The sequence below is a fragment of the Fringilla coelebs genome (genome assembly GCF_963513975.1).
Source record: "Fringilla coelebs genome assembly, chromosome: 10".
Taxonomy (NCBI): Eukaryota; Metazoa; Chordata; class Aves; order Passeriformes; family Fringillidae; genus Fringilla; species Fringilla coelebs.
Window position 1 is genome coordinate 1,895,124 of NC_140036.1, and position 23,363 is coordinate 1,918,486.

Below are 23,363 nucleotides of genomic sequence, written 5' to 3' on the forward strand. Positions count from 1 at the left end.
TTTTAGGGTCATTTCTCACCAACACATTGGTCATGATTAGGAAAATAATCTCTCTTTTTGAGTGAGTAGAGGGGTCTTGCTCAAGTGTTTGCTTCTGAAGTCTTTTTGCAAGTACTCCCTTGTTTCCCTTTCTCTTTCATCTTAGAGTTTTAGATTTTTAAAATATACAGAGAAAAATTAGGTACTGAAAGCATAAACGATCCAATGCTGTGTTATTTGGACTTGGCATTATTTAATTTACTTTTTCATCTGCATTCTGTCTGTTCTTTCACAGATTGCATGGGAGAGCCCTGCTTCCATTTATCCCTGTGCTGCTTTGCTTGTCCCTTGCAGAGTTAGGGAATAATAAATTGAGCATACTTCATAGATCTGCCTTTTCAGTAGAAAGTGTCTTCAACATATATGGCAATCAGGCCACTGTACTTGAGGTTAACCCCCAGCCCTCTCTGAGCTCAATCCTGAAAAATAAACAAAACTCTGGGAAAAGAGGTTTACTTGGCAGAAGGGTTGAGCTAACATTATGGATATAAAAACACAGTTCTGCAAGGAACTGAGCAGTCTGGCCCCAGTCCCATCAAGCACTTAAGCCCAGGCTTCGTTTTCAAGTGAGCAGGAGGTGGAGTGGCAGCTGGAAATGCTGAACTGCCAGTCCCTGACCCTGCCTGTGCAGCAGCACTGGGGCTCCCTGCTCAGCTGTGGCCCTGCCAGGGCTGCTTCTCCATGCCCAGCTGGGATGGCAGCTCCCAGGGGAAATAGGTGGGATGGCAGCTCCCAGGTGGGATGGTGGCTCCAGGTGGGATGGCGGCTCCCAGGTGGGATGGTGGCTCCAGGTGGGATGGCAGCTCCAGGTGAGATGGCAGCTCCCAGGGGAAATAGGTGGGATGGCAGCTCCCAGGTGGGATGGCAGCTCCAGGTGAGATGGCAGCTCCAGGTGAGATGGCAGCTCCAGATGAGATGGCAGCTCCCAGGCAGGATATCACCTCCAGGTGAGATGGCAGCTCTCAGGTGAGATGGCAGCTCTCAGGTGGGATGGCAGCTCCCAGGCAGGATATCAGCTCCAGGTGAGATGGCAGCTCTCAGGTGCCAGCACTGGGCTTCCTGGGAATGGGTACCTGGGCAGGTGTCAGGAGGTGCTGCCAGAGCCTGGTGCTTGCAGGGCTGGGCAGACCTGCAGAGCTCCCTGATCTCCCCTGGGGAAGAGGAAGGAAAAGGGGTGGAAACGCTGCCTTACACCTGACAAGGAGTTCCCAGCCTGCAGTGAATCCCCTGGGAGGGCTGTGTGCCCAGGCTGTCCCTGTGAATCCCTGTGAGTCTGTGTGTCCAGCCTGTCCCTGTGTGCCCAGGCTGTCCCTGTGAATACCTGGGAGGGCTGTGTGCCCAGCCTGTCCCTGTGAATCCCTGGGAGGGCTGTGTGTCCCATCCTGTCCCTGTGTGCCCATCCTGTCCCTGTGTGCCCAGCCTGTCCCTGTGAATCCCTGGGAGGGCTCTGTGTCCCAGCCTGTCCCTGTGTGCCCAGGCTGTCCCTGTGAATCCCTGTGAGTCTGTGTGCCCATCCTGTCCCTGTGTGCCCAGCCTGTCCCTGTAAATCCCTGGGAGGGCTGTGTGCCCATCCTGTCCCTGTGTGCCCATCCTGTCCCTGTGTGCCCATCCTGTCCCTGTGTGCCCATCCCGTCCCTGTGTGCCCATCCTGTCCCTGTGAATCCCTGGGAGGGTTTGTGCCCATCCTGTCTCTGTGTGCCCAGTCTGTCCCTGTGTGCCCATCCTGTCCCTGTGAATCCCTGGGAGGGGTCTGTGTCCCATCCTGTCTCTGTGTCCCAGCCTGTCCCTGTGAATCCCTGAGAGGGCTCTGTGTCCCAGCCTGTCCCTGTGAATCCCTGGGAGGGCTCTGTGTCCCATCCTGTCTCTGTGTGCCAGCCTGTCCCTGTGAATCCCTGGGAGGGCTCTGTGTCCCATCCTGTCTCTGTGTGCCAGCCTGTCCCTGTGAATCCCTGGGAGGGCTCTGTGTCCCATCCTGTCTCTGTGTGCCAGCCTGTCCCTGTGAATCCCTGGGAGGGCTGTGTGTCCCAGCCTGTCCCCTGTTCCCGAGGCAGGCTGCTGCTTGCAGCCCTGTGCACAGGAGCTGGGCTGCCCAGGAGGAGCAGGCACAGAATCAAAGGGGCTCCTGTGCAAAGGGAAGGGAGCAAGCCCAGGGCTGCTCTGTCACTCAGCTGTCAGCCAGCCTGGCATTTTCATGATGAATTAGCCTCTGTAGATGCTTTGTGGCTTGGCTAACAAAGAATTTTTTTTTCTTTACCAGATTCCCCAGTGCTGTTCCTACAGTGCATGATTTTACCAAGATGATTTTTTGATATTTTGAAAATGTAATACGCAGCATTGAATGGAAAGAGAAACCATAAACAGTTACAATTTTATCATGTGCTTTTTCTTTGGTTTAAGATTGTGATTAAGCTGCATTCCTGATACATCCCCAGTGTCTGCTAAATAAGGTTTTCTAATTTTATATGCTGGTTTTGTGTGCTTTTCCTTCAGAGGCCGAGGGTTGGTTTTTTGGATTGCAGGGTACTTGTGCATGTGTCTTACGGTTTTATAGGCATTTATGATGTTTAGTGAGCAAGCACTAATATTTTTTGTGTGTGTGGTGTAAGTTACAGGTGCTTATTCCTTAAGAATATTGCTTTTCTGTAAAGTGAAGTGAGTGCTGTAGTCATCAGTCTTTCTTTGCTCTCCTTAGTGTGTTTCTGTGTATTACCAGTGCTGACTGTTATTAGGATCCTTCTTCTTTCTGAAACTGATTTGCTGTCTGAATCTTGCTGTTCTGATGGCATTGATAACAAATGGAAATCAGTCTTCTGGTCTTTATTTTTGGACCCTGGTATCAGCTGGTGTTACTGTATGAGATGACATTCCCTTTATTTTTGCACTGATGAGCATTCACAAAGTGGAGGTGACAAAGTTAAGGCCACACATTCCACATGTGTTCTGCAAAAAATCCTGATTGGCTTTCCACAAACCCACCAAACTTCCTTAGTTTGAACCAGCTTGGAAGTGAATTACCTAAAAAGCACCAAGGCTTCAAAAGTGTGTATTTTTTTTTTTTTTGGAGGTGGCTGCTGATGGCAGAAAGTTGCAGAGAAAATGAGTGGAACAAAAGGTTAGTTCTGATTCCATAGACACGGCTGGCATTGCAAGCAGCCTCACCTCCCACCCCGCATAGCAATGAGCAGGCAGCTTGGTGAGAAAGTTCAAACTGCACAAGATTTTCCTTTCACAAATAAATTCTTTTAACAGGCCCCTGTTGAAAAGGGTAAGATTATACCTCTGAGGAGAAGTACCTCTCTGAAGAAGTGCTTACGCCACTTACAGCTTTTGGAAACTCTTAAATCTTTTTGAGTAAAAGTAACAAACTTTTCTTCCTTTAATAAGATGCACATTTTCTGTCAAGAACAGGCCTATTAATTGTGAATTACTTAGGGACCTAATACTCTTTGGAGAAAAAAAAAAAAATTGAGATTTGCATAGCAAAATATTCCCTTTTTATTGCTGTGCTTTTTTTAGTGCCTGAAAGTTTCTTCAGCTTCCAAGCCACAGCACATTTTTATATTTCAGCTCATTTGCTTGTTATGAGGGTGCACTTTGCATTCTTTTGACACAAAGCATTGAGTTGCTCAGAATTATGGACTGGGAATATCCAAATACAGGCTGTCCCAGTAACTTCTTCACTACTCCAGTGTAAATACAGAAGCTCTCTAAATATGCTGAACATAGGCAAGATCTTACTCATAGAGTTTACTGGAAGTGGAGATGTAAAAAATTTGGTTAAACGAAAGTATTTTGATCTGTTTCAAACACATCACCTAAAGAAAGCAGTAAGGGTTATGTGTGAGAGTGATGATGATATCCCCAAAGTGTATGAGTTGAATTTAAGTGCAAATTTGGAAATTGATGTAAAGTTATTTACAACTATTAAATAAGGTCCAAGTTCTGCTCCAGGTAATGAATCAAAAGTGAAGTATGGTGAACCCCAGTGGCAGGAGCCATGCTGGATGTGTTTTCTGGGATATTTTGGTGATGTGACATCAAATATCCATATTTTTATGTGTAACTGAGCAGTCTGATGTTTGTGACTTTTCTAAATTCACTTTTGCAAAAAGATATTATGTCCATTTACTTGAGGTGATTGAACTTTTTTGAATGTGAAGGTATTTTAAGATGAAACAAGCCCCTCTTATATTTTAAAATAAGAACTAATAATTTTAATTTTCTGCAATTTTTCATCTTTTTTTGTCTAGACAAACATAAAATATTTCTAATAAAACTTGCTGACATGGTTGGTATTGTGTTCTTGCATATTTTTTAATTAGAAATTGTCTTGCTTGCTTGCTGCTTTAATAAAATTTGCAATCTTTTGATTCCAAGGTCAGTTTCTTGACAACCTTGACATTATGTAGGTTTTATTTAGTAAATAGATTCTGATACTGACATGTGAGTAAAATGTCCAGAATAAACTATGGGAAAACATGGAAAAATGACAAAGAAAGTGGGATTTTCTGTGCCATTTCACCTGGGCTGTATGGTCTCCATGTGCTTGCCAGGGTTGGAGGGGGAGCTCGTGTCTGTCAGATGCTGCTGCCATCACTGGCACTGAGCTCTGGTGCTTTGCTGTGTGAAGATTTTGCTGGATGTGGTAAAAGCAGTGCTGTCCTGCACTCCTGAAAAACTGCATCTTCTTGTGAGTTGCAGGGAGGGAATATTTTGGCCACCATATAAAAGCCTGGGTGCTGCTAAAAATATTCCTTAGCAAGCCCTTGTTCCTTCTAAAAATACCACTGCAGCCTTCCAGGTGCCACTTTTTTTGTTTCTCTGTGGAAGGAGAGTGGAGCAGGAACACAGGACATTATGGTTTGGTGTCACCATGATATTTTCTGAAAAATCCTCTTTGCCCAGGATTTTCTCCTGGGAAGCTGAGAGGCCTTAGAAAATAATTAAAACAATAATTATCTGATTGCTTGGAAATGTGGTCTGCAGATTGTTTACCAACAGGTGCATCTTTGATTGGGTCCATGTGAATTGTTTTTAATTAATGAGCAATCCCAGCCAGCTGTGTCAGACTGAGGAGTCAGTCACGAGCTTCCATGATCATTCTTGTGAAGCCTTCTGATGTGTCCTTTCTCCTTCTTTAGTAGAGTTTTAGTGTAGCATTTCTATAATATAATGCAATATAATATCATATAATAATAAATCAGCCTTCTGAGAACATGGAGTCAAAATCTCATCTCTCACCTCGTCCTGGGCACCTCACAACACCACAGTTTGGAGTTTGATTAGAGGGATGGAGCACATCTCCTGTGAGGAAAGGCTGAGAGAACTGGGATTGTTGAGCCTGGAGGAGAGAAGGGATCAGGGTGACCTCACCTCACTGTGGCCTTCCAGTGCCTGACGGGAGCCTGCAGGAAAGGGGAGAGGGACTTTGTACAACAGCCTGGAGGGACAGGACGAGAAGGGATGGCTCCAAACTGGCAGAGAGTAAGTGTAGATTAGGTATTAGGAAAATTCCCTCCCTGTGAGGGTGCTGAGGCCCTGGCACAGGGTGCCCAGAGAAGCTGTGGATGCCCCATCTGAGACATAAACCTTAAGGAATTTAGAGATTTTAGAGGAGCTGAAGTTTTAGTTAGAGATAAGCTTTATTAGAGTTAATCAAAAGAAATGGGTAGGCCTTGATGAAGTTAAGAGTTAGTAGTTAACTAATAATTGATTGCTTGTCAACAGAGTGTTTGGTGAGCTGGGTTTTTAATGAAGAATATAGAAACTGATAAATAGATTATAGGAACATAAGACAATTGTAGGTCTCCTCTGATCTGAAACCAACTGAGGACAGGGAACGGGAGTTCTACCAAGGGTTCATTTGCATTGAAAAGGTAGAAAGGTCAGAATGAGGAAGACTTCATTTACTTCCTCCTTTTGGGACCCCTCCCCATTAAAGAGACCATCGACCCATTTCAGGGAACAAACTACACATGCTTAATGGCTTCTGAACTAATTACCATACGAAGCAGGGAATGGGATGTGTCAAAGTGATGAATATGCATTTGTATTTTGGGTATTCAACACTTGTATAGATAAAAGGGCTCTGTAATCACCTGTAAATGGCAGTGTGTATTTGGGAGCCATCCCACAATAAACACACACTTTGTAACTTTAAACTGTTAGAGAGTCTTTGTCCGTCACAGTTGGATATCGTACTAGATCAATAGCCATCATTTTAATAAATCACATCCCTGGAAGTGTCCCAGGCCAGGCTGAGCAGGGCTTGGAGCAACCTGGGATAGTGCCAGGTGTCCCTGCCCGTGGCAGGGGGTGCAACAAGATGAGCTTTAAGGTCCCTTCCAACCCAAGGCATTCATGGGTTTGTGACCCTTGAGAGCTGAGCCTTGTGGCAGTCAGAGGGCAGCAGGTGCTTCAGCAAGTCAGGGTGCCAGGGAAGGCTGAGGAGGGAAATTCATGCTTAAGGGTGGAAAAGAGAAATCTGAAACTCTGGAATTGTATCAATCCCAACTCCTGCAGCCAGATCAGGTGCAGACACTTGGGATTGTGAGGGGGTAGGCAGCTGCTGGAGCTGCAGGATTCACTCCTGAGGATTATACACCAATAAAACTCCATTTCTTCTCTTGTCCTCTGTGTGCCATGGCTGTCATGGACAGCTTTATGTGTAACTTGGTTACCCAAAACCCTTGAGAATTACTCTTGCAGAAAGCAGTGAGAGCCCACCTTTGTGCTGGGGGGCGTTTTCAGGAGTGGAGCATGTGGGCTCTGTTGGGGTTTGGTTTTGATTTTTTTCTCCAGAATGCATGGAAATCTTTTCCTACTGTCTCCATTTGATGGCATTTCAGATTTATGGATAGATTCTAAAAATTATCTTCTGCTCTTTAGGTATGGTTAATGTTGCCTTATTTTGGCAGTGATTATGGGCTGATTTTAGGCTAAAGAAAACATCTGGCTTTTCACTCTGAAGTGTTTTCTGAGACATGCACATGCTACAAGGACATTAAAACAAAGTGAAAAAGGCTTTTATGGGAAAGGTCTTTTTAAGGATGTGAGTTATTTTTTAAGATATCCAGGTTTTAAAGGTAAATGAATATGGGACAGAAAACTGCTTTTTGAACTACTGTGAAATTAATTTTTCAAATTTTTGCTGTCATCCTACCAAGTGCAAAGGAAACACATGGTGTATAGTTTTATCAACAAAACCATGGCAAGTCTGAGAGTTATTTAATTCACAGTGCTGCAGAACACTCTGTGTTTTGTATGTCTCTTTAATTTCCTTGGAACCTTGTAGATTTGGGGATAGAGGAGTCAGATTTCCAAATAAATGGTATTTCAAAGTTTATTTGATTAGGGCATTTCCACTGTGACATGGATATTTTTTGTTGGGTAATTCAGCCACAAGTGGAAGTGAATTCTATACATCTTGTTAATTTTGCCCTCAGGCTTGCTGTGCTGGAATAAGTATTTTTCATAGGTTTATTAATAGAAGTGATTTCTTCTCCTGAGTTTCTTTCATCTGTATTATATTTTTTTAATGGAACAAATCTTTTTCATACAGGAGAATTCCACTTAGGAATCCATCTTTTTTTGCTCCTCAAATTAACTCCTAGGAAAATTAATTAGCTGTCTTTTTTCCATATGATTATTTGACTTTGAGGGTTGCCATCAGAGCAGTAGGAGGAACTTCATGAACCTTAATGCCTGTATTTTTCTTAGGCCCTGTTGCACATAGAATTGCAGCTACCAGAGTGAATAAATTTATTTGGTGGTGTAATCCTTCACCAATGGAAAGAGCAGTGGTTCTGAGTCGTCAGGCAAACATTTATAAAATTAGCTTGGCTTAACTGGATGCCAGCAGTACCTACTGTACTGTGCTTCATGCTGGAGTTGAAAATACAGAATGCCAGAGTGAAGTTTGAAAATCTAAAAGAAAATAGCCAAAAGCAGCACGTGTTCAGATGAGGAATTTGGTCATGCATGTTTTCCAGCAGCTGTTTTTATTTTAGGTTTAATTTAAAATACATTCAGCTTAATTCCATGTTCAGAATCATCAAAGCCTACCAAAAATCCTCAGATTTTGTTTCACAGAGATCATTATCAAGTTCTGAGCAATTGTATGTTTATTACTTTCATATTTTGCATATCTGGGGTTTCGTGTACTACCCAAGGGCATGGTGTAGCTCAAAGAATAACAGGAATCAGCATGCTTTTCATTTGCCCTTTTTCATTATTACAGCCATTCTATATTAAGACCTGTTTTACTTTTTAACCTCCCATGTGTTTTATTAGGTTGCTGAGATTTTAATTTTTTATTTTTTAATGATTATGTAAAGAAAATGAGTTCGGTCTTGATTCCCATTCATGGTATTGCAGACAGATAACTTCAATAAAGGTAGCAAAAAATTTCTGCTACAAGCACTGCCCAAATTACATTTCTTATATGAAGTAATCTCAAGCCAAGACATCTGAGATTTGGGCTCCAGGAGATGCTGAAGCATCTGGAATTCAGGAGAGAATTTTCTCTCCCTCATAGTTCAGTTTTCTCTCCCTGTCTCATTCTGGTGACAGGTTTTGTCATGTCTGGTCTTACCAATCAGAAAACAGTGGGACTAGCAATTTTAAACAGTTTTTGCTTAGGGAAACAACTCTCAGCCTGCTGTTTGCTGGTGTTTGTTAAACTGTGGCTGAAGGGTTTGAGTCAGCTGCTTGCTGTAGACAAGTTATTATTCCATTTATCCTGGATGCATAGTGAATAGTGAAAGTGCTCATGTTTACAGGACTCTCAGGATGCTTTCAGCAGAGTTTATTAACCAGTTCCAATTAGCACAGAAGCAGACCAAACTGGCCCCCAAGGTATAAAACTGTACAAGTGTCTTGTCTGTATCTAATCACATTGCCTTGCAAAAGTCTGAAATTGAAAATGGAATGGTAACTGAGGTGGATTATGTGGTAATTAACTGACCCCAGGTATGTATTCCCCAGCTTTAATTTTTTTTTCTGCAACCAGATGATGACTTTTATTCTCACTGCTCTAGCATGCTCTTGCTTCAAGAACTTGCTCCTAAACAAAACCTTCAGTTCTATCCCAGTAGATGCTGAAAATTCAGCATTTGACTGATTTATTGGCTACGTTTGGGAGAATATACCCCAGGATCTGCAAGACCAAAATCTTGATGAAAACTTTTAAGGGATTTTTGTAGTCATCCCACTTAAATGAAGAGGCCAGAAGATGAAAGCTGAGTGAGCTGTGTGCACCAGGCTGTGAGGATGGAATAATTCCTCTGCTGGTTTGCAATAATCATCTGCAAATGAGGTTTAGTTGGAAATGCCACTGAGGATGCTGCAAGGAAGGCAGTGATGGGCTCTGCAGAGCTGTCAGTTCACAGGGAAGTTCTTTAGGAGTTGGAATTGCTGTTAGAGCTGTGGGAGCAGGGCTGGGCTGAGCACCCTCAGCTCTGTGTCCCTGCTGCCTCCCCACCCTCAGCACTGCTCACTGCTTGCCCAGGGATGGCCTTCAAACTAAGCCACCTAAACACTAAATTACTTTTTCTTCTTCTTTTGTTTTACACTGTTGTAGGACAGCTTTCTGAGGGCAGTGTCTCTTGGCACATGTATTAAAAGGACCAATTGTCACTGGAAAAATCCCTTTGCCCAGGATTCTTCTCCTGGGAAGCCTCAGAGAAAAATGAAAATAATAACTAACTGATTTGCTTCTCCAATAATTGGCTGCTTTGGAATGTGGTTGGAGATTGTTTATCCAGCAGGTGTTTGTTTGATTTCATGTGAATTTTTTTTACTTAATGAGCAATCACAGTCAGGCTGTGTTGGGACTCTGGAAACAGTCAAGAGTTTTCATTAGTATCTTGTTAAGCCCTCTGTCTGCATCCTTTCTCTATTCTTTAGTATAGTTTTAGTGTAGCATTCTTTAATATAATATAAGTGCATGAACTAATAAATTAGCCTTCTAAGAACATGAAGTCAGATTCTCAATTCCTCCTTCATCCTGAAAATACCACAACCAGTGGCTTAATTTAGGTTCAATTTGAGCCAGTAGTGCTCAAGAGGCTAGAGAACAAGGGAAATTAAACTCTTTTCTGCTGCCCTGAAGGAAGTAAAGAAATAGAGGTTATTAATGAAAAATCCAGTGCATGTTTTGAAAAGCAGATGAGCACAGACCACATAGCTGAAATCAACTGCTTCCAGTTCCTGTTTTGGGCGAGTGAAACACTGAATGAAACAAGTTTGCATATTCAGGGCAGTTTAATTACAGCCCTGAACAATGAGTTGGGCTGCAGTGGTGACTGCCAACTGCTGTTGCTATGCTGGGCTGCTGGGTGGTCTTGGCCATGGGCTGGAAGCATCATGCCTGGATTGTGTGCACATTCAGTCTGCAGGGCAGCCTCAGAGCCAGGGGGTGTCTGTGAGACCAGCTCTTGAGATTTGTAGCCCAAATCCACAAGTTAGAGACAGGCAAGTATCTAAACATGCAGGCAGCTTGCCAAAGCTGTGCAGCTCAGAATGGGATTTAATTGTCAAAGAAGGAAATTGGTTGTCAGGAATTGGTCAGTTCAGCCCTGCCTGCGTGGTTTCTTCTCAGATTTTTTGTTAATCTCACTGCTTTAGCGTCCTTGTCTGAGAAATGGGGATAAAATACAAAGTTAGTGCCTGCCTTGAGGTGAGGGCTGTAAGGTGGGAAGGGTGCAGTGCTGATAAATGCCATTAAAGACTGGAAGTGAACAGAGTGCTTCCCAGAAGTGTGGTGGTCTCATGGAGCACGTCATTGTGCTGGGAATGCTGCACTGTGGGGTTTGCTAGGCAAGCAAGTCTTGGCAGGGAACTTTCACTGTGCTTTTAGATAGTGTTTTGTTTAATTTCTTTTTTTAATAATTGTTCATGTCCTATTTGAATTTAACAAATTATTTTCCCTTTTTATTATTGTTCACGAGCTGTCTGAATTTAACTAAGTTATTTTCCCTTCTGCAGTTCAGATTGCTTTTCCTTCTCTTGGGAAGTGCTTAGAGCTGGTGTTGAGCAGCAGCCATTTGACTGCACCCAATTCCCATTGGTCTGGGAAGTCCTCTTGCCTCCAGATTTTTCTCTGGTGTTTTATCCTGATGCAGTGGCTCAGACACTCAGTGTGCTGTGAGGAGGGGCAGCCCTGTGTGCCTTCCAGAGGTAGGAAACAAAAGCCCTGAATCTTAATTTTCCACTGTTGATTTCAACAGGGGTGAGGGGAATCTGTAGTAAATTACTTAAACATGGGAAAAAATACAGAGATTTGTAGATTCTTAGGTACTTTTTGTTGTCTTCTGCTTTGGGTGCTCGCTTGGTTTGGGTCCCTTCCTGAGATTTCTTGTGCTGCAGTTCAGGATCCACACATCCAGTAGGAGCATCCAGATTTTAAATTCTTAATTCTTAAATCTCTTAAATGTCTTTTGGAATGACATCTAGTCCAACCTCCACACTCAAACAGGGTCATGCAGTGCTCAGGACTGGGCACAGTGTTCTGGGGTGGCACTGCCAGGGCTGGAGAGAAGGGAAGATCATCATCATCATCACTTGTAAAATACTCTGGGCTGCCATTAGCCTTCACCTGTAGGGCTGGCTCAGTTAAAATTTTCTGCTCCCCAGTGCAGTGCCCTTTTGGGACATCTTTTCCATGCAAATTCAGGTTGTGTGCTGAGGATCCAGATTTTCTGTCAGTTTTCTGTGTACATTCAGTGGGCTGAATGTTCCACACATGTTCACCGTGCTGCTTTTGATGTGATCTGATGCTAATGTGCAGCTTTACTGCATGGTTGATAAAGCAGGATTGATTCTTGACAACGTTGCTGGCATTAATTCTGTCTGTAGTCAGAGCTGGTAACTCTTTTCCAGTCAGTCACTGGGGAATTTATGAAATGAATGCAATTACAGTTTTTGGAGTGACTGTAACTCACTGTTGACTTCACTCTGTGTGTCCCTTCTTGAATTTGTCTCTCTTTAAGAAAGACATTGTAAAAGGAGACTTATTTTGGATTATGATGTGTTTTTAAAAGTAATAATGTGAAGTTTTCACTACCTTCCAGCTCAAAAACATCCTGTCTGATTTCCTTCATGTTCTTTGAGATTAGATAGAAAGTCTGGGGAATCTCAAGTTAAAAGAAAGGCTATTTTTTGTTTGCTCTTGTTGCAGAACTTCATCAGAAATGGGTCAGAGAGGTACATGAATGCATCTCACAAATTTCAATGTGACATCAGCAAGGAAATCATTCCTAGGCTTGTGAATAATGACAGAATTCCTCAGCTATCTATAAAAATACATAACATGGTTTAAAGCAAATCCTTCTGTTGTTTTTGTTTTAGGAAAGCATGGATCACAAATAAAGTTTAGAATTAAAAAGGCCTGACAACCATAAATGAAGAGTTGTGGTCTTGGATGCTGCTCTAAGCATCTTTATTCCTTGTTTTCAGGCTGGTCTGTGCTCCAGCACAGAGCTGGCACAGTGGGACCATTCCTGCACCTGAACACAGCCAGGATGAATCCTGCAGAGCAGGCAGGCTCAGAGTTTTCTTGGGGCTATGTTTCCTGTATTTGACAAGTTTATAAGTTCAAAACAAGACACCCTTACTAGTAAATAAGTTGTTTTGCTGGAAAGATCTCTGTTCTGATATTCAGAGGTACAGTCTGAAAGGTCTGATCTGAGCTTTGGACTTAAACTTGCAGATTTGTTATCTTCAGAGGTTTCAGCTGCAGGAATGCTCAGCCAGTGAAGTGACATAACTGGTTTAATTGTCCCAACAGAGCCAGATTTTTTATTAATCACTGTAGCTGTCCTGGTTTAGGGCAAATTTGGGAGAAAACCTCCAAAGGGGCCACTCAGAAAGCAAACCCACACAGCCCCTACCCCCAACCTGTTTGGGAAGGATTCCTGGGAGAGAAGTGGAAAGCACCTGTTTGTTAAACAGGCACAGCACCCCCAGCACACAACATGAACAATACCAGGTGCCAGCACTCTGTCACTGCTCTGACAGAGATGACAAACTCAGAAAGTCTCTCCTGGGGTGGTCACTCTGCTATCAGTCCCTCCAGTGCTGGGGCAGCTGCTGCAGCCACAAGGTGCAAACGCTGGGTGTTCCCAGGACCCATCCAGAGCAGGTTTGAGTGGTTCTGAAAAAAGGGAAAGGAAAACAGTCCAGGGAAAATTTGGACTGCTTAGCTAAAGTAACTGATGAGCAGGAGCAAAAAGCCAAAGCTCCACTATGAACTGCCCTGTGTGTGTCCCACCAGCCGTGGGGGAGCGGCTGATAACAAAACAAAACAAAACATTCACTCTTCAGAGCCAGTCCTGAAGGCACAGAACACAATATCCAGCATCAACAGAGCACCTGAATGGGGGTACAAGCATCACAACGTCACCCTAGTGAATGCTCAGAGCATCCATCCTTTCCCCACGTGAACAAGGGCAATCTGCCTGCCACACACATTTAGAAATCAAAGCCTGGTGGTGCAGGTGAGGCCCAGGTAGGATAATTCAGGCCCCCAGAGGAGGCTGAAGGTGTTCCCTTGTGCAGGGTCCCAGTCTCCTTTGCTGCTGAACCTTCCTGAGGTCCTAAGGCAAAGGAGCACAAAAGCGGCTGTTTTGGTTCCCGCTGTATCAAAACACCTCTGTGGATATTTTCAGGGTCTCCTGGAGGAGGAAGGAAGAATTTGACTCCATGTTTTAAGAAGGTTAATTTGATATGATATGATGCTATATTAAAACTATACTAAAAAATAGACAAAAAATACTTACAGAAAGCTTAACAAGATACTAATGAAAAACTCATAACCTTCCAGGACCTCAACACAGCTGGCTGGGATTAGTAATTAAGTTAAAACAATTCACATGTTAAATAAACAATTACAATTCTCATGTTAAATAAACAATCTCCAGCTACATTTCAAAGCAGCAAAAGACAAAAGAAGCAAACAAAATAATATTATTTTCACTTTTCCCTGAAGCTTCTCAGCTTCCCAGGAGAAGAAATCCTGGCAAAAGGATTTTTCAGAAAATATGACAGTAACACACCTCTACTGCATGAGGAGTGATTTCCTTGGGAGACAGGAGAGAAGTCTGAGAATTTGCTGATAAATGTGATGTATTTGTCTCAATGTGAAAAGTGTCTTCTAAATATTTTTATGAAAGGGTGGCTGCTGCTGCCCTGTTAATTGTGCTGCCTAATTGCTACAGGTCTTGGGTAGTTACTGAATTCTTCAGAGTCATTTAAAGTCACTTATTTGTGTTCAGGAAAAAAGGCATGAGAGAATATGTTTATTTTGACAGCAACTGTCAACAAATTGGGGTGTAAATTGTAATTGAAATTATATATCTCATGAAAAAAGAACTGAATGTGTTTATCAATCCTTTCTAATTATTATATTAGTTAAATAAAAAATGGAAGGTTATTCTTTCTCTGTAGGTATTGACATTATTATTGACATGTTGATTTAATGATTGCTCAAATTTACACTATTTCTTTGTCCAATAGGACAATGTGAAAGTGTATAATGACCTTCTGACTTCCTGCATATTTTTGTTAGGCAGCTTTCATGATGTTGTTTGGAGAAAGCTCAGGCATTTTGCCTGTCCAATGAAATGCTTACAGTAATGATGAACAGAAAATAATAATCATAAAAGGATTTAAAATTTCTGCTGGAAATGGATGGTTTTTTTCTGCTCTTGATTGCTATTTTGGCAGATGTTTTCAGGGTTGGTTTATAAGTGCTCTTATAAATACATGGGAGAGGCATGATTTCATGTTTCTTAAATGCTGGTTTACATTTGCACCATCAGCCATTCCTAAGAGGAATGCTCTTGTCTTTCATGCATATGTATATATGTAATAACCAATATTTGTTATATGTATAACATATTAAACTATCCCCTGAACATAACTCAGATGTCAGTTTTGAAACAGCAGAAGCAGTTTATCTCAAGGCATTTGGAGTAAACTCTTTCACTTAGAGAATGTTTCACCTATTTATTTTCCTCAAACTTGGTTCTCAGGATGTCTCTACCTTCAGAGAAAAGGGAGATTTTGATCAGGAGCTGTCAGACCTGTGAGCCTGACATCTATTTTTGCTCTGTGTTGCTGTTTTTTGCCTTCTTTTGGATATCCTGTATAATCCACATACAAAAACTGCTAAGAAGCAATTCTACTTGCATTATATAAAGCCTAGAGACAAAACACTTCCCTGAGAGCTGTCTGTTGTGCTAAAAAAACCTGTTAGGATGTTTGTTTTGTATGTCTGGGCTTGTGCCTGAATACCTGAGTGGTGATGGCCACCTACAAAAGTGTGTTAACCTGAAAATGAAGCTGAATTGCAGGTTCAGAGAATTGTGTGAGTGAGTTATCCACAGATCAAATCTGGCTCAGGTTCCTTGTAATTCATTGCAAATTGTTATTTGTTCATAGATGAAAAATGAGTGTCAGTCAACTCAGCCAGTTATTTAATGGTCATTGCTGCAATTCTGGTGTAATTGCAACTGCAATAAGTGTGTCTAGAGGAACATGAGACTCCAGGTGGCTCAGACTAAGGGTCTGTCCGTCTGTCCTACCCAGTGGTCTTTGGCAATGCCTCAAGAAGGTGCTAGAAGAGGAAGGAACACTCCCTCTTTCAGTAACCTCCCCTGCATGTTGATCCCTGATGTCACTGCCCATCCTGTGAATTCTGATGAACCTAGGGGACTGTGCTGGGCTGGGGATCAAACTGGCTGCGTGTAGTGAAAAGGGGGCTGGAAAGGGAGCTTGTCTTGGGGAGCTCTTGGGCGTCATCAACAGGCCAGCATTGCCTCAACATGGCTGAAATTAATATGAAAAACCATGGCTCATCTATAGGGACTAGAAAGGTGACACACTCATTTTTGACTAAAGATGTGAAGGGAGGTACCCGAGCCTAAGGAAAGATGGGAATTTTTGGAATTGCCTGAAGCGTGGGTATGATCCCTCCTGCCTGTCAGCCCTGCCCTGCAGCTCTCAGTGACTGGGCCAGCTCAAACTGAGCCTGAGTAGTCCAGGGTCTTGGTTTGAACAGACAGGTGTCTGCTAGGGAAGGCAGGAACCTCCTTTGAAAAGAAAAATGTAAACCCCCTCCCTCTGAATTACTGTAATTTTGAAATTAAGAGGCTCTCAGGCAAAGATGTGGGAGCAGGAATAACAGTTCTTTACCAGGAAAATTAAAAATACAAATGCAATAGTACAAAAAATCCAACAGTCACGGAGTGAGAGCAGTGCCTGTCCCCTGTGTGTCAGGGTGGGGGCACAGCCCCATCCCAGGGGGCTCAGCCCTCCTGCAGTGCCAGCTGTGGCTCTGCTGCAGCAGGATCCTGCACAAGGGGGGAGTTTTCCTCTGCAGCTCCAGGGCTGCTGGAGATGGGCCTGCTCTCCCTCTGGGAATGCAGGGCAGGAGAAAGCTGCTCCTCTGGGAATGCAGGGGGCAAAGGCTGCTGTGCTGTTCCAGGGCAGATTGTATCCAGGTAGGAATGCTTGGCTCCTGCCCTGGGCACAGCATCTCCCCATGGGATGGTGGAATTTGATCAGCCCTGCAGGGACACTCAGTGGCCATGGACAGCAGAGATCTGCTGGAGGGAGGATGGGCTGTGGGAGAGAGAAAGAAAAAACTGCCCCATGAACAGCAGAGAACTGCCCAGCTCTGACTGTGCCAGGGAGCGCCAGCAGGGATTGCTGCCCAGCTTTAGATTCACCCTGGGGCAGCCCTGAAAGAATTTCCTTTTTTTGCATGTGTTTATGTGTTTTTACAGTTTGTCTCTGCTACTTCTTGTACTTGGTTATTGAACCTTATGGAACCTTTGAAACTGGGAAGGGTTTTGCTTTGTTACATTTTAAGCTTGCAGTGATAAAAGAAATTCCAGGAATATTTGGATAATTGCTTTCCCTTAAGAATGGGTATAAATGGTAAACACAATAGCAGGCAATATCATTTCAATATACTGTAATTAGTTTGAAAAGAGATTAAAAGGAAATTTGAATAAAATCTTTTAATTGATTTTGTTACAATGTCTTTAAAGTCGCCTAATTTTTCTGAGAGCTCTTAAAGTGGCTCACTTGGATTGGCTCCCAATGGAATTTTCCTTTCATGCTAGATTATTGCAATTAATTATAAAATTGAGCTTAACCTTTGTAGGTTGTCAGTAAACTCTGGTTGATGCTTGGACAGCATAAAATCACAAATTATGCTGGTTGGTTTCTTTTAGTGGGGGTGATGGAGTGCTGACCCTGAGCAAGTGAGAGCTCCTGGTGAACATGCAGGTCTGAAAACTCCAACCTCATGTCCCCATAATTCAGTGTTTCTCACTACCTCACTTCACTTTGTGCAAACCCAGGGAATATTCCTCTGTCTGCTCTGGGTGCCCTGACCCCCAGGGCAGCACTGACTCTGACCCTCACTCATGGAGAAAGTTTCCCAGACTCCAAGATAGACTGGAACCCACAGAAGTGTGCAATAGATTCTAGGGAACAGTGTGGGTGTGTCACTGGGGGAGAAATTGAGGGTTTGGGGTTTTTAGGATGCTGTGGATGGAAGCAGGATGGAGGGCACAGGGTGTTGTCCTGGGTTCCTTCTTCATGCTGCTTCTTCCTCCTTCTCCATGGGTTTGGGTGGCATTTTGTAATTGGGCAGAAAAGTCTGCACTGTGGCTCTGTGGGATCAGTTATTGGGGTAAAAGGGAAATAATCCAGGTGTCAGCTCTTAGTTGGACAGTTTAGTCTTAGGAACCCTTGGAACAAGAGATTGTTGGGCATTTTGTGCCTTCTGATGAAAAGCTGCAGAACTCCCAGCAGTGAGACTGTTTTACTGATAAGGAATAATAAACACCTGAGTCCCACCATGAAATTCTGTCTGGAGTGCCTTCAGTGCAGACCCAGAGAACCCACAGCTGGGACCCCACAGCTGGGACCCCACATCACTTCAGACTTGGCAGCTGGATTGGAGCAAACTGCAGTCCTGCTTTGAAGGGTGTTTGTGGCACTTGTGGGGCACAGCAGGGCTGGGGATGTCATTTGGCAAGAGGGGTTCTACAGAGCTGGGCTGGGGACAAATCCAGGCACAAAAACCTGCAGGCAAATGTGCTGAGGTGTTGGGTCCCCAGGACAAGGTGAGAGATGAGAATCTGACTCTAAGTTCTCAGAAGGATAATATGATATGATATGATATGATGTGATATATGTTATACTAAAACTATACTAAAGAAAGAGAGAGGATACATCAGAAGGCTTCACAAGAATGAATAATAAAAACCTGTGATTGATCAGTCTCAACACAGCTGGACTGGGATTGGTCTTTAATTAAAAACAATTCACATGGAACCAATCAAAGATGCACCTGTTGGTAAGCAACCTCCAAACCACACTCCAAGCAATCAGGTAATTATTGTTTACATTTTTTTGCTGAGGCTTCTCAGCTTCTCAGGAGAAAAATCCTGGCAAAGGGATTTTTCAGAAAATGTCACGGTGACACAAATGTGTCAGCATTTTAATAATAAAAACTCAAAGCCCATCACTGGGAAAATCTTGTATTTTAAACACTAATCTTCCCATTACAAAATCACAGAAAATTACTGTTCTGGACTAGTGAAAAGGTCTCCTGCTTTAGAGAGATAAAATTCTCTTGGTATCCAGAAGGGCATGACATTTTTTCCCATGTTTGATTATATCAAATATATTAAATATGACCTTAGTGTTTAAGGTTACTCAAGCTGTAAGAGTTCAAGAAGATTGTGGATCAGAATTTTTCCATTTATTTTGGTAAGCCTCTGTAATAATTGTAAATAGTCATTCTTTTAAATAACAAATAGTAAGAGGTCAAAAAATGTGTATATATATGATTCTGCTTTTCATTACCAAGAAAAATTCACAGCAGAAAAAATGCAGCTATGGCTAGAAAAACAGATATTTAAGAGGAATCATTGCTGTTTAAGAAAAAAACCTTTAATATGAATAAAAATGTTCGAATTGTGAAACATGACTGATAATTCAGAAGGTAATGAGGCAGGGGCAATAACAGTTTACAGCTGTAGATGTTCACTCTTCAAAGATAGTGCTTAAATATCATGGCAGAGAGAAGAGGAATGACATGAGGGTCCTGCCATTAATGAGGGATGACTTTCTGTCAGTTTGTAATTTAAGATTGGCAGATTTATTTTAAGTTTAAAAACCCAAGAAATGGGCTCAGTCCGTCTTTATGTTGATTCCTGATTATTCCTAGTCCTACACCTTGAAATTAGGATAAGAAAAATTAACTAATTTAAAATGAAATTTAAATAAACTCAATTTTTAAATGAATGAATTAATTTGACATTCCAGTCCCCATTTCCAGGTGCACTGATTTTCCTGTGGGTAGTGGTTGATCCAGGAGCTCTGGAAGTGCAGTTGGTTCATGTCCTTAGGATGGGAGGGAAACTCTGTGGGAACTTGTGGCAGTAGCTTGCAGATATTGCAGGTCCAGAAAACACCTTTTTGGGTTTTTTATGGTGTGCTTCATGCTCTTCAATTTACACAACCCTATTTTATTTTTTATAAATGGCCCATCTGGAAATTGTGATGGTTTTTCATACATGAGTGTTCTCATCTGTGCCACCAGCTTTGTGACTGCTCAGATTAGCTGGTAAAATTCAGGCTTTTCTGTTGTTTATTTTTCAGAAAAATACACATGTTGGCGAGATGTGAAAATTAGCCCACATTAAAAAAAAATTAAAATTCAATATCAGATTTCTGTTTAACTCATTCAGAATTTGAAACAAATACACCAAGCAGGGATTACCCCCCAAGAGGGGCTGCTGGGACTGCCTGGCCTGGCACCAGCTGGGGGAGCTGGGCTGAGCATGGCACTGAAAGGCCTGTGTGACAAAAGAAGTGTGGTTTGCCCTTTTATTCAACAACTCCATTCTTAATGGAGTAGAACTGGTTAAAATTTTCCAGTGAGAATTTTTTTTTTCTTTCAAATATGTGTGGTTTTATGTGATATGCTGGGAACTGTTACTAGTGCTTAAAAAGCGAGCCCTGAAGCAGAGGGAATAGTGAAAGCTGGGCAATCTAAAGAGTCATTGCTATAGTATCAAAAATTCCAATCAAAACAAAGTTGGTGTTTTCAGTTTGGATGCTTAAACTGTTGATTCACAACAGAAATGATGACTTCAGTATCTTTGAATCTTTTTTCAGGAAAAACAAGAAACTTGGGAGTTCTCCATTGGTCATGTATATGAGAACCACATTGCTTTTGCAAACCACTCTGATGTTAGAAACTGTCTCAAATGCATAGGGACAAGATTTGAGGTGTATGTAATTTGAAGACATGAACTTTAGTGACATGATGAAATCTGAGATGGATTTTTCAGAGACCTTTGCTGGCAGTTGGGGTCTGTGTGCTGCAGGGGACCTGGGCAGCCTGGGGTGCAGGGGAGAAAGCATCCTGTGCAGGAATGTGCCCCAGCTGTGTTATACCCTCTGTCCAGCTCTGAAGGGCTCAAAAGGCTTTTTTGTTTCCTATTTTCATTTGCATAGTGTTTTTTTTTTCCTTTTCATAAGTTTAGAAGGGACTGAAATGGACTATTTGATTTCCCAAAGTTGTATTTTAGGCCAGTACTGTGCTGGTGAGAGCAGACCAGTATACACAGTGCCTGGTGTTGAGTGAGGCAGCTGGCTCCCACCCTGCTGCTGGAGATGTGTCAGGATTAATCCACTATGCTCCCACTCAGCTGCTGCAGTTTTAGGTTCCTCACAGCATATTATACTGGTCTGGGCTGGAAATCAAACAACTAAAGCTGACTGTCACTGTCATGCCTAAAGAGCTTCCAGTTCTCCACATTGTTTTTCCAGAGGAGGATGTCTTAGCTTCACATAGTTGTGTTTCTCCTGGAGGAAATGGGCTGAGGCAGAGAAAATTGTCCTGTGCTGGTGCTGACATCTTCATTCTAGTGGTGTAAAGGGACAGAAGAGTTGCCTGGAGTCACCTCTGTGTTGCAGTGTTGAGGGTCCCCAGGATGAGGTGAGAGATGAGATTTGAGACTCCAAGTTCTCAGAAGGCTGATTCATTATTTTATGATGAAAATGCTGTACTAAAACTGTACTAAAGAAAGAGAGAGGAGACATCAGAAGGCTGGACAGGAATAAATAATAAAAACCCGTGACAGGCTCAGAGAGTCTGACACAGCTGGGTGTGATTGGCCATTAATTAAATACAATTCACATGCTGGGTAAACAATTCTCCAAATCTCATTCCAGAGGAGCAAAGCATGGAGAAGCTGAGGCTTCTCATCTTGCCAGGAGAAGAAATCCTGGCAAAGGGATTTTTCATAAAGTATCATGGTGACACCTGTGGGTGAAACACTCAGCAGACTCGAGAGGGTTCTAGGGCTGCAGGAGGGGGCACAGAGCAGTCAGAATCCATCTCACCCTGGCTGTGGGACCTTGAGGAAAGGGTACCAAGCCCAGGGGATGCTGGGGGGGATGATGGAGTCTGTGTGATTCAGGTCATTGGTGGTACCCAGAGCAGGATTCCCTTTGTGGTCTCTTTGTGTTTGCTTGGGGATTTAAGTGTGGGTGAAACATCACAGAGTGAATCCACATTTGTGGATTAGAAAGGGAAGGGATTTGTCTTCCTCCTGTCACTTAAAGGTGTTACAGCAAATAAATGTGTCAGGATACACGAGGAGTGAGAGATGCAGAGTGCAGAAAGGATAAACACAAGCTTGCTTTCTCTGGAACTGATACTAAATCCCTGGGAGAGGCTTCAAGAGGGGCAGTGAGGACTGAGTGATGTTACATGGACTGGTTAAAGGCTGGAAGAATTGGTTATCTGCTGATTACAGCCCCTTCCAACTCTGGATAGACTCTGCTCTTTATGCATGAGGCAGATGTTCCACCTAAATCTGTGTACCTTTGAGCTCCAGGTATCTGTGGGGGGATGGAGTGTAAGAAAATAAAGATACTGCAGAAGGTGATCTCACACCTGAGGAGCTGCAGCTGTGCTGATCCCCAAAGATTAGGAACAGGCCTGCCTTTAACAGGCCACAGCTGTGTCCAATTAGAAGAGGGGGTTAGCTGGTGGAGGAGGGAGCTGGAGTTAGTTGGCCACTTTGTGAAGAAGAAAGAGTCAGTGCTGCAAGGAGCTGCCCATGAGAAATCACCAAGAAGGGATGGGAGCTTTGCAATAAGATGACAGCAGGTATGTTTCTAAATCCAAGTTTAGTTTGCCAGTACTTCATCAGTCACTATTTTAGACTTTCCAAGTTTATGCTGTAGTGTAGTTAGCCACTGGAAGGGCCATGACTGCTGACTTTCTGCTCTTCTTTCCCTGACTTGCAATTTTGTCCTCCTTTTGTACCCAGCTGCTGGAAAGAAGAATCCTTTCACAAAGTCTCGTGCAGTGAACACAGACTGCAGGGAACAGGCGGACTTTTTTGGGGTTGGAAATCCTTTTTTTGTTTCACTCACATCCTGTTTCACTTTCCCTCCCTTTCTCACAGGTTGATAAAGTGTGTGGACAGCCCAGACAGCAAGAAGGGAACCTGTCATCAGCCAGTATTGTGCCAGTGAAGGAGGTGACTGGAACCCAGACGTTTGTGATGGCTCACACCAGCCTGAACAACAGAAGAAGGTAACCCTAGGCTGCAGTTGCTTTGAAACAAACCCTTAGCCTCATCATTTGTGCTGTTGGCACTGCTCAAGGCACAGCCACAGCTCTGTCACCTCCTCTGTGTGCTCTGTGTCCTCTGTCCAGCCACTGCCACCACTGGAAGTCACACAGGTGACACTGTGGGGTCACATTGTGGGTCTCTCAAGAAAGACCAGGCTTGGTGTCATTGCTTAACACCAAGGTGTTCATTATTTCTAGAATCTTTCAGTGAAAATGGTGAAAGCTTTTCCTCTACAAAGTCTGAGGAAACTGATTTCCACAGCTGAGTCTGATGTACTTAAAATGTAACTGCCCAGGTCTGTAAGGACATGAGCTTACCCAGGGGCAGAAGGGGTGAAAAGGAAAAATTCATTGCACTGACTGGGCAGGAATGATAAAATCCTTTGGAATCTCCTTGGTTTGTTGCATAACAAAGAGCTGAAGGAGTTTTTTAGGCTTCCTGTGTCCATCTTGGCTCCTGTAGCTGAGTTCTGCCACTGGCCTGGACAGGAGTGTCCCTGCTCCCACATCTCCTGAGTTCTTCTGTCACTTCACCTTGTGTAGCTCCTGAATTGGCTTTCTGTACATTCTAGGAGAGGATTTTTTCACAATCCCACTCACAATACAGAGCAAACTGCCCATAAACTCCCAGTGCCTGCTTCTGGTT

The 23,363-nt window shown here is 43.1% G+C and overlaps 1 protein-coding gene across 1 annotated transcript in view; it reads left to right on the forward strand.

Annotated features, from left to right (window-relative positions):
- LOC311157390 (glypican-5-like) overlaps positions 1–23,363 on the forward strand; it is a gene marked incomplete at its 5' end in the record, with an annotated part of 355,041 nt that overhangs the window by 97,686 nt on the left and 233,992 nt on the right. Inside the window, one exon of the mRNA XM_084212081.1 lies at positions 22,548–22,678. Within this exon, the coding sequence (XP_084068207.1) occupies positions 22,548–22,678 (131 nt within the window). The remainder of the gene's footprint in view (positions 1–22,547; positions 22,679–23,363) is intronic.